Source organism: Propithecus coquereli, unplaced genomic scaffold, assembly GCF_000956105.1.
Source record: "Propithecus coquereli isolate 6110/MARCELLA unplaced genomic scaffold, Pcoq_1.0 Scaffold27, whole genome shotgun sequence".
Taxonomy (NCBI): Eukaryota; Metazoa; Chordata; class Mammalia; order Primates; family Indriidae; genus Propithecus; species Propithecus coquereli.
In genome coordinates, this window is record NW_012148285.1 from 8618098 (window position 1) to 8629249 (window position 11152).

The following is an 11152-nucleotide window of genomic DNA, read 5'->3' on the forward strand; positions in this document are numbered from 1 at the left end:
AACAGACTAATTCCAAAGCCCCCAACAAACGGGGGCAGGACAAAAGAGCCTTTTAATTTGCAAAAATATATGAATTAAGTCCGTACTTTGAAAAATGAAAAGGAATGTCCAATGAATGAATGCTTCGTACTCCACGCGTGTGACATTAAAGTTCTACATAATGTACGTATTTTGCTCCTTGAAATGGGGCTCTTGTTTCGAAGACGTTGCATATGTAATTAATAATAGCTTGAGATCATTTCTATACCACCGTCTGAGCAAAGCTGCTAAATATGCATGGTCTTGAATTTTGTCGAGTGAAAGAAAAACCACACCATCAGGAATCTAGGGAGCAGCAATTTTTTTAAGACCATAATTTGGGGTTTAAATGACAATGTAAGCCACACCAAGATGACATTAGTTCCCCGCACCTTCTGAAATGAAGCTGCATCATCAGGTAGGAAGGGGGGAAGGGGGTGGCGGCCATATTCCTTGCATGTTACAATACCCGCCTTTTAGCATCTCACAAAGCATGTTTTGTTCGCAGAATGAATGAGGACAGCTTTCTTCTGTGCATTTTATTAAAACTTGAAAGCTATGGCTTGCTGCCACCGATGACGCCTGTTGGGTTCCAACAGCCTAATGTTCAAATCTGATTCGTTAGCAATCTGCCCAACTCCACATCGGTCATCTTGACATTGCAGGATATTCAGCCAGTCTGAAGTTTTTACCAGGAAGGATTTTTCTGCTGTTACGGAGCAAATAAAGGTTCTTTGTAGGAAAGGCTGGAAACACAACATGAGACCTTTCTTCACACCGTTAAGAACTGATAAATAGTTCATCGAGTGAACCAAAGACTTTATTTCTTAAAAACAGGTAACACCAAAGTACTATGTGGTATCCATATTCATTGCAAAAAAATAATTACTGGAATTTTCAAAACATCAAACGGATAAGGCAAATCAATGGTTACGACTCTCATTTTCAACCGATATACAGATTTTCGTTCAAGGTCTAAGTTTTCTTTCTACATAATATCATTCACATGAAATCCCTGTGCCAATTTATTATCAAATCGGGGCTCCTGAAAGTCAAGCCTGGCTTTGTCTTGAGTTCCAAGACGATGCAGCCACCAACCTAGACCTCTGGCTTGCTGCTTGAGTCCTGGAAGTCATGGCTTCCGATGTCAGGCAACAAACTGTATCTCTGGAAAACAAGATCAGACTTTAGATTCCTTTGAAACAGTTTTGGTTTCCAAGCTTTCCAGCACCACTGTGCTAAGACGTGCTCAAACACGCCTTCCCTCCTCTTTCTAAAGCCACCACTGGCGACCCAAACAGGACTCCACCTTCAAAGTTCCATGATGGAGGTTTTTAAGAACCACACTGACCCAAGTAAAGGGAATAAACGAAATTATCCACTTCTTTTACTGTTAACAACAAAAAGTGAGAGTGCATTCATTGGCAAGTGGGAAAACAATACCAATCATATGGTCACAGAAAATGGTTTTACAAAGCCCTCCTTTCAAAATTGTGTTTGAAGGCGTTTAATACCCAAAGGAGGGCATAAACACTGTTAATACAATAAATGTAGGGGGAAAAAAGTCCCTTCATGCAAAGTGGTGCTAAGGATCTGGCACAAGAACAGGGAGGCAGACCAACGATAAAACCCAGCCCGATTTCTCTAGCACGCGCTGATGACCTCACGGATATTTGTCTAGTGGGTGTTAACAGCCTCTCCTTGTACTTAAAAAAAAAAAATTTAAAAATTAAAGTGAGTATGTGTGCTAATGAAGTCTGCAATTACAGAATCTAAGAGCCAAGCCCATTAGGTCTATAAGGCAAGAGTTTGTCATCAGGGGTGGGGACAGGTGGGTAAGGCGGTAGGCACTAAAGGCTGGTTCGGCCGCATTCGGGGCAGAACAGCCTTAAACATAAGGCAACCTGTGGCTTCCCAGGTTGAGCCCACCAGAAAGGCCCACTGAGGCAGGAAAAGGAGCCGACCGATGGTAAATCACAGGGAAGTATTCAGGTGGGGCAACGATCACAGTTAGATGGGATGACTCGGGGTCACGGGTAGGCAGGAGACCCTCGAACCAGCACTCAAGGGGAACGTCTCTGCATGTCCTGTGCAAGCCTCCAAGCAGCAATTTCTGGAGTTTGGAGGTTTGTTAGTTTTGTGACATTTTTCCCCCCAAAAGAAGACACGAAGGTGGGCCCCCTGGAGAGATGAGACCACTGGAGCGGAACCTCCACCAGGGGCGGGGCTGGACGAGAGTCGGAAGGGACTTTCTGCAGCACCCAGCTCCCTCCACGTCCGGCCGAGTCCTACAAACGCTTGTAGGTGCCCAGGAGAGCTTTGCAGTTGGGACAGTAGTGGTCCACGTCCTGCAGGGCGTCCACGCAGAAGGGGATGAAGCAGCAGCCTGCTATGCACCTGGGAAGACAAAGAGTCGCACGTGGAGCGTGTTACTGACTGTGGCGCGATGCATCGTGGCCACCAAAAGCACATGGCCGTGCCCTGACCCCAGGAACCTACGAATGTGACCTTGTTTGTAAAAATAAGGACATACTTAAGGATCTCAAGATGGGATCACCCTGCACTACCCAGGGGGACCCCTAAACCCCATGACTGGTACCTCAGGAGAAGGAGAAAGGACATACAGAGACACAGAGGGGAATAAGGCCACGTGAGAGCAGAAGCAGAGACTGCAGCCACCAGACGCCGCAGGATGCAAAGGAGGACCCTCCCCTAGAGTCTTTGGAGGGAGCGTGGCCCTGCCCACGTTTCCATTTTGGACGTCTGGCCTCCAGGACAGTGACAGAATAGACTCTGTTGTCGTAAACCACCAGGTTTGTAGTCATTTCTATGGCAGCCCTAGGAAGCGAACACACCAACCCAATGCCAAGGTTCCCCCACAGACAGGCTGTCCCAGGTGTATTTTCAAATCCTGGGTCATTTGGGAACTTTTCAAAGTCTTACATTGGGGTTGGTGAGCTCTTTTGTGAAGGGCCAGACAGTACCTACTTTAGTCTGGACGGGCCACGGGGTCTGTGTTGCAACGACGCAACTCCACCCTCGCAGCGAGGAAACAATCGTAGAGAGCCCGTCAACAAATGCACGTGACGGTGTCCCAGTAAAGCTCAAAACCGGTGTCTGTTTAGATCTGGCCCCAGGGCCCCGTCCTATTGATCTCTTTGCCATACGGAAAGGCTGAAGCTGCTTCTTACAGCAACCTGAGTTCCCCAGATAATATTAATACCCCTCAACCTACACACTCCATCCCGCACACACAGGCAGGAACTTCACACGGCCTCGCGACTCGTGTTTGCCAAAAACCAACTTACGATCCAACATCTTACAGGAAGGCGTTGATTTACATAAAGTGGAATCTGGAAATATTCTGGTGAGGAAACTATCTTGTGAAAGAATTTCCTCCCATTGCTTAAGCTGCCTAGGGTTCAAATGAGGGCGGCCCGTCCATCTAGCGACAATCGCAAACTGTAGCTTAGAGGGGTAGGCACAGCTCCAGGCGGCACCACACACAGACTTATTTTATCCCCAGCAACCCTCTAAAGGGGGCGTTATCACCCCCAGTTTATGGATGAAGCAACCGAAGCACAGAGAGGTGAAGTCACTTGCGTAGGGTCACACAGCCAGTGAGAGGCAGGGTTTGAACCAGCTCGACTACATTTAGGGAAGGGACGAAAGAGGAACAGAAAGCTTGCCAGAGGAGCGGAGGCAAACACGAACTTGAGTTTCTATTCTGTCTTTCCCTTGACTTCAAAGATAAGAATTAGATTTAATACAAACGTCCGAAGACAACAAACTTTCATTTTCTGCCCAGACAACGAAAACGGCAGCGGGCAGGGGCGCCCTACGGGCAAGAGAGGAGTTAGGTGCCAAGACACCGGGTCCATCCCCTTTCCTCCCCACTTAACGTGGGACCTCAAGGAAGTTAATCAAGCTCTCTGGGGCTCTGAGCCTCTCTTTGAAGTTAGGAAAAGAAATATCGCTCCTTCTCGACCTCAGGTCGCCAGCAAAGGAAACTCACAAATACAGTTTCCTTCAAGGAAAAAAATGGGACCTTTCGTGGTTTTCTGAGTGGCTCACGTGGCCAGGAATGAGGAGGCTACTTTTACCTGCCTGGGGAAAAAAAAATTCAATTGTTTTTTCTCCTAGAACAGAAGCTATTATCTCTTCAAATGTAATATCCACGGTGCAGACATAAATATTTGTATAATTCCCCCACACAGGCAATGGCAAAGATCCTTGGGGTCATAAAAGGGTACGTTGTTTTGAAGAGATTATTATGAAGAATTTTAATGCACAGATTGTTTAAAGCTTCTCCCAGAGTCAGGCGAACCTTGTTATTTCGGTCATGAAATTCTAGAAGAAAAGGACATCCCTGAGGGCATCGCCCTGCACAGATGTCAGGGCTGCCACACGCGTCCTACAAGCAGCGCGGGTGTCAGCAGATAAGCAGGAAGGTGAAGGAACAGCCATTTCCAGCAGCGGTTCTCAACTGGGGACGATTTTGCCCTGCAGGGGGGGGGCATTTTTGGTTACAAAACTGGGGAAAGGGGTGTTCCCGGATCAAGTGGGTGGAGGCCAGGGACGATGCTCAACACCCTACCATGCACAGGACCGTGCCCCACGGCAGAGCAGCACCTGGCCCTGAACCTCAATCGTGGTGCAGTCGAGGAACCCCGCCCTGCACCCCCACCTCCCCCACACCCCTCCAATCCCCGGAGAGAGGGGCAGGAGGGCGCGGAGCCAGGCGGGCGGCAGACTCACCCCAGCAGGCACAGGCTCCCGCAGGACAGCCAGGTCAGGGCGCCGGCGTTGTAGGACAGCTGAGTCACGATCATCTTGTTGCAGGAGGGACAGCACATCTGGACAGGGTGGTCGAAAAAGGAGACGGGCTGCTGCACGTAGACCGTCTGCACAGCGACTGACGGAAGGAAAGAGGCAAACACAGGCTGCTCAGGGAGCAGGCAGACGGCATTCACGGAATGGCAACACGGTGAACGCGGGGACTCCTGCAAACCTCTGTGCGCCCGTGTCCACAGGTGAGCCGTTCACGACAGCCACAAGGGGAAAGGAACCCAGGTGTGCGGGGACGGATGGATGGGTATACACAACGTGGCTGAACCCTGCCATGGAATATTACTCAGCCTCAAACAGGAAGGAAATTAAAAAACAAATAAATAAAGGAAGGAAATTTGACCCCTGCCACCGCAGGAATGAAATTCGAGAACACGGTGTGAAGTTAGCCAGTCCCAGAAGGACAAACACTGCGGGCCTCCATTTCTGTGAGGTCCCTGGAGCAGTCAAATGCAGAGGCAGAAAGCAGAACCACGGGTGCCAGGGATGGGGGGAGGGGGAAGGGGGGGTTAGTGTTGAATGGGTCCAGGGTTTCAGTTTGGGAAGATGGAAAAACTTCTGGAGATGGATGCTGGTGATGGCTGCACAACAGTGTGAATGTGCTTAACGCCTCCAAAGTGTACTTAAAAATAGCTAAAACGGTAGAAACTTATGCCAGACACAGTGGCTCATGCCTGTAATTCCCAGCATTTTGGGAGGCCAAGGCGGGAGGGTCACTTAGAGGCCGGGAGTTTGAGACCAGATTGGGGAACACAGTGAGACCCCTGTCTCCACAAAAAATTAAAAAGTCAGCCGAGTGTGGTGGCACATGCCTATAGTCCCAACTACTTGGGAAACTGAGGCAGGAGGATCGCCTGAGCCCAGGAATTTGAGGTTGCAGTGAGCTATGATTGTGCTACTGTACTCCAGTCTAGGTGACAAAGCAAGACCCTGTCTCCTAAAAAAAAAAAAAAAAAAGTAGACTTTATTAATATGTTATATGTATTCTGCCGCCATAAAAAACAAAAAGAAAGCAGTGCAAACAGTGGCAGATTTCCAGAATTATCATCCGAGAGGCTCTCGGCTACACCAGGCATTCAAACTCCACCGCCCATAGAATCACGTGGGGAGCTTATTGAGAATGCAGATTCCTGGGCCCCACCCCCAAGAGTCTGATTCAGCAGGCCTGGGGCAGGGTCCCCAAACTGTTTTAAGCTCCCTGAGTGGCTCTGTTAAGGTGGTCCGCAGATGGTAATTAGAGAACCAGTGGTGTAACAGGGTTAGCCTCGACATTCCTCACCCCCAGACTGGCAACATTCCTCACCCACAGACTGGCGGAGGCCAGGCCTAGGGGGAGGGGAAGGGGTGTGGCTGCTAATGGGCACAGGGGTGCTGCCAGGGGTGATGGAAATGTTCTGGAATTGGATAGTGTGGACGGTTGCCCAAGTCTGTGAATATGCTAAAAACCTCTGAATTGTAGACTTCAAAAGAGTGAACTTTACGGCATGTGAATTATATCTCAATTGAGCTGTTATTTAAAAAATAGAAGTAACAGAGTACTTCCAAGGATTAAATAAGGATTATAATGAGTCTCACACTGTGCCTGGAAACTTTTTTTTTTTGAGACAGTGTCTCCCTCTGTCAATCAGGACAGAGTGCAGTGGCATCATTAGAACTCACTGCAACCTCAAACTCCTGGGCTCAAGTGATCCTCCTGCCTCAGCCTCCTGAGTATAGTAGCCGGGACTACAGGCGTGCACCACCACACCCGGCTCATTTTTTCTATTTTAGCAGAGAACAGGGTCTCACTCTTGCTCAGACTGGTCTTGAACTCCTGGCCTCAAGCGATCCTCCTGCCTCGGCCTCCCAGGGTGCTAGGATGACAGGCGTCAGCCACTGCGCCCGGCCGTGGAAACTCTTGATAAACAATCCACTCTTTTCACCAGGGTTCCCGGATGGACTCCAACACCCGATGATAAGGGTAGAGTTTACCAAAGCAGGAAATGCGGACCCAGCTCTTTAAGATGACAAGTTGGTGAACTGTGCTGATACAAGAAATGAGCATAAGAACTAACGCTACAAAGAGAAAACAGTGTGAAAACATGTATAGACATTCACCACCATCAGAAGAGAACCCAGATGACGGGAATCACTAAGTACTTCAGTTCTTAGGCTCACATTTCTGTCAAAGCGACTTCTTTCTCTTCCTTTTTACATTGTTAGAATCCTATTTACATAAACCTACGTATTAGGGGGAAATTAACTGCTGCCCAGAGTTAACCAAACTTAATAATACTCACAGAAAGATCTTCCTTCCAGGGAAGCAGTAATGATGCATACATTAGCGCTTACATGTAAATTTTGTGAAGTATTTTTTTCGTTCAAGAATAAGTTACTTATGGATCACAGTGTGCTCTGAGCGTGTAAAGTCATTATCTCATCCTCTTCCGACTCAAGGGGTCAAAAAATCTTGAGCAAAGTAAGTATTCACTTTCATCAAGTGACTCGTTCATGCTTGGCACATAGAACTTTATTCCCTCTTAACAACCCACTGATATTGGTACTTGGGTCCTGTTTTGCAGATGAGGAAACTGAGGCACAAGGTTAAATGAATGCAGTCTGATTCACGGGCCCACTCTTGGAGCTGAAGGTTTCTTCCTGAACTGCTTGTGACACTGAATCAGCTACACGCCCGGGTGCGCCTGGGCAGCAGGAAGAGCCAAAGAGCAGGGACCGTGAAGGTGCTCGAAGGCAGAGGGACGAACTGCATCGATGGGGAGCCGGTGTGAAAATGCGGCCATTTCTCACTCAGGGCCACCTCTTCTCCCTGTTCCTATCCAGCCCTGGCCTCAGGACGGACCTTCCCCACCAAACCTCAGCAGGAAGAGTGGGAACCATTAAAACACAAAGTCCTCTTCCCAAATTTCTCTGGGATAGTGGGTTGTGCCTGTGAGATGTGCCAAATGATTAATGTATGGTGAACCTGGGAAAGATCCTAAACCATAGCTTATTTATGGAAAAGCCACGAGCCCCACCAACATGGAACCCAAAAGACTGAATGTGAAATTTCAGGGCAAGTGGGTGAAGGTGGACAGAGCGGCACTTCGCTTAGACTCTCCCGCAGAGTCACTTCGGCTGCTCTGCTGATCCTCTCGGAGGCAAGGCCGGGGTGGAGGGCTGAGGGGTGTTAAGGCGGGGGCCTGGGAAGCCGCACGTACTTGCGTTGGCGTTGGGCACGGGCACTGGCTGGGTGTAATACGAAGGAGGATTCATGCCCTTCCCATCCGGGCCTGTCATGAGCCCCGTTGTTGGCCCAGGCACGGGTGCTGGAGGCGTGGGGTAGTAATTGTTAACAGCCACCGTCTCTTCATAGGACGGGGGCGCGGACGGCACTGAGGACGGCCCGGCGGCTGCCTGGTAAGGTCCTGGAACCGACATTTTACCTAGAGCAAAAACAGAACACACTGGATAAGAAATTCAATTGATCTCTCCCCGCTCTCTCTCTTCCTCCCAATCTTTAAATTTTCTACGTGGCAAACAGAAAATCTCAGGAAATGACTTGCGTCCAGCCTTGTCCAAAAGCCAGAAAGGGAGTTAACAGTCCTTCAAGACCCCAGAATTACTACCCTAACAAGGGATTCCCTGCGTCGAGATAAAAAGTAAATCATTACTACCAAAAATCACCAGAACCTAGAAAATCCCGAGAGAAACGCTAATCCAATTTGAGCAGTTTCTTTTTCATGACTCAAACCATTACCTGACAATAACCTATCTTCTACATCTAGTGTTTCTTTTTCTTTTTTTTAACCACTGTGGTTTTCACTGACTGTTCCACGTCATGGAAAAGACAGAGGCATTCGCAAACCAACCACAAAACTATCGCAAACAAAGCCCTGAGCACAAGAAGCCAGATACCAAAAACAAAACTCACACTGTACGACGCCACTTAACATGAAGTTCAGAAACAGGCAAAAGGAACCCACAGGGCTAGAAATCAGGAAGGCGGTTATGCTTGGGAGGAGGAGAAGGATTTGGAGGGGTCTCGGGGTGGGGGGTGGGGGATCATAGTCTCTCTCCTTCGCCTGGGAGCTGGTTACACAAGTATGTTCACTTAGTGAAAATTCGAGTTGTATAATTAATTAAGATGTGTGCACTTTTTTGCATGTTATAGTTTTTTTTTTAAAAAGGAAACACACAGACACACCAGCTCCCATTTTGAAAAGCAAGTCCCAGGGCAAGCGGACACCTACTTCCTTTTGTGAGGGCAAAGAAAGGGTCCTCCCCCGCGGCAGAGCCGCTGCCCGCCTAGAATTACACCCCGTGCCCAGGGTGTGTTGCTGCCTGCCGGTCCGCGCTCGGCAACCCCGGGCCAGCTGGAGGCGGACACAGTGCTGTCCTTTGTGTGGCTGTTTTTCCAGCCGGGCAGGGCTCAGGCTGCGTCACAAGAGCCATTCAGACGTGTCTCGGGAGAAACGGGGGCAGCGAGCCACGCCGCGGGGCTCGGGCAGGCCTGCGCCTCTGCCCCCACGTCCTGCCTCATTTTCCAGAACTCGTGGGAAGCAGAGGCAGCAGTGACTCCTGCTGCGGGGACAAGGGGAGAATCCGTCCCAGAGCTATGCCTGGAAACCAAGCCCGAAGGAGATTTCTCTAGAGCAATCCAAGAAAGCACATCTCCAAGTGGAAGCAGCGGCAGGGGGACGTGAGCATGGTTAAACAGAGCCAATAAAGAAAGACAGGTTCTAGAAAGCTCTGAAAGTCCCTTGGAGGTGTTCACACTTTATTCCGTCAGATAACGCTGTCTAATAGAACCTTCTGTGATGACGGAAACATGACGTGTCTACGCAGCCGCCCGTCACACGCAGCTGCGGGGCACTTGAAATGTGGCTAGTGTGAGCGAGTAACTGAATTTTTAATTATATTTACATTTCAGCAATTTAAATTTAAAAATCAATACCCAATTCAATTCTTGGAAGGATCATATGTAAGCCTGGGACAACCTGGCTATGTGAATCTACTTTTCGACAGTAAATTTCACCAACTCTGAATATAGATCAGAATGTTTCTGATGAAAATGTAGCATCCAATTTGGACAGGATGTCATCGTAAAATACACCCTGGACTTCAAAAAATTTAGTAGGAAAAGCTGAATGTAAAATATCTCATTATAATAATTTGCGTATTGATGATAGGTTGAAGTGATCGTAGGTTAGATATATGGAGTTAGGTAAAATGTATTGTTACAGTTAATTTCACCTTGTTCTTTGTGCTTTTTAAATGTGGCGTGCTAAAATAATTTAAAATTACCTATGAAGCCCACTTTCTGGTTCTAATGCACAGCGACGCTGTGAGCCACAGAAGGTTATAGAGAAGAGGAAGGGTCCAACTCCAGAGAAGGCAGAGGAAACACAAACAGAAGGTCTGCAAAAGGAAAAAAGACAAAAACCACAGAAAGCCCTGCTGTGTAGCGGAAGGGAAAGCGGGGAGTCCCAATCACGGAGGAGGGTTAAGCGGGTGGGCAGAGAGGCAGGGTAACGAGATCACAGGAGGCGTTTGTGAAACAGGTTCAGGTTGAAAAATGAGACCAACAGTGAACACTGGTTTGAGGCACGTTGCCAGTTTCCTCCGACATATGGGAACAGAAATGCAGAAGAGGGCCACAAATGCCAGTCCCAGCTCATCCCCAAAGTCAGCTGATGTCCCTCCCAGATGGCCCCCAGCACACCCACGCATCTTGACTGGGCTTGTGGAAACTTCCAGCAAAAGGAACAACATGACCACCCCGGTGCTCTGGAGAAACTTACATCCTTGTTGAACATCTAGAACTCGCTGTCCCTTCCTGTTTCGGGGGAAAAGACAGACCCAGATCTGCCTACGCCATTTATTATGAAAAGTGACTCATATAAATAATTACGAGACCAGAAAACGCCGGGGTGTACAGAAATCCTAAAATAGCACTGCTGGCCGTGATCGCCGGGAGTGCTTGGGGAGGGGGAAACGGGCTCTCGGGGTACCCTAAGCTGTGCAAACAATTCGGTGCAAAGCTCCGAGAGGCAATGACTCACCCCAGTAGTGGAATTTCTCTACTTCAGAAACCACTTCTCCTCCAAAAGAGAGAAAATTTTGCTTTTTAAAGAGTCAAGGAGAGGGGGCGGGGAGCCGGGGGTGGGGGAAGGGGAGCCTTCTCTCCACGACCTTTAGAGAACCAAAGGGCCTGAGTTTCTCCTGGAAGTTGGGGCCTTGCCCACACCCGGCCCCCATTTATTGGCGGAGGATCGTCTTTCACGCGGTCACGTCTTTCTAGACCCTC

The 11152-nt window shown here is 48.8% G+C and overlaps 1 protein-coding gene across 1 annotated transcript; it reads right to left on the bottom strand.

Moving 5' to 3' along the window:
- Positions 1-544: 544 nt before the first annotated feature.
- On the bottom strand, positions 545-8288 carry LITAF (lipopolysaccharide-induced TNF factor). The gene is made up of 3 exons (XM_012647702.1): positions 8064-8288; positions 4777-4933; positions 545-2415 (listed from the first exon to the last, which is right to left on the bottom strand). The coding sequence occupies exons 1-3, from the start codon at positions 8281-8283 to the stop codon at positions 2307-2309; spliced, it is 486 nt and encodes a 161-aa protein (XP_012503156.1). The 5' UTR covers positions 8284-8288; the 3' UTR covers positions 545-2306.
- Between the last annotated feature and the right edge of the window lie 2864 nt (positions 8289-11152).

Bases quoted from the DNA above. Each gene is read 5' to 3' on its own strand.
- LITAF (XM_012647702.1), bottom strand. From the start codon at position 8,283: ATGTCGGTTCCAGGACCTTACCAGGCAGCCGCCGGGCCGTCCTCAGTG. The intron at 4,934-8,063 runs GTACGTGCGGCT...TCCTTCCGTCAG, and splicing joins CGTGCCCAACGCCAACGCAA to TCGCTGTGCAGACGGTCTAC. The intron at 2,416-4,776 runs GTGAGTCTGCCG...TTGTCTTCCCAG, and splicing joins GGGAGCCTGTGCCTGCTGGG to GTGCATAGCAGGCTGCTGCT.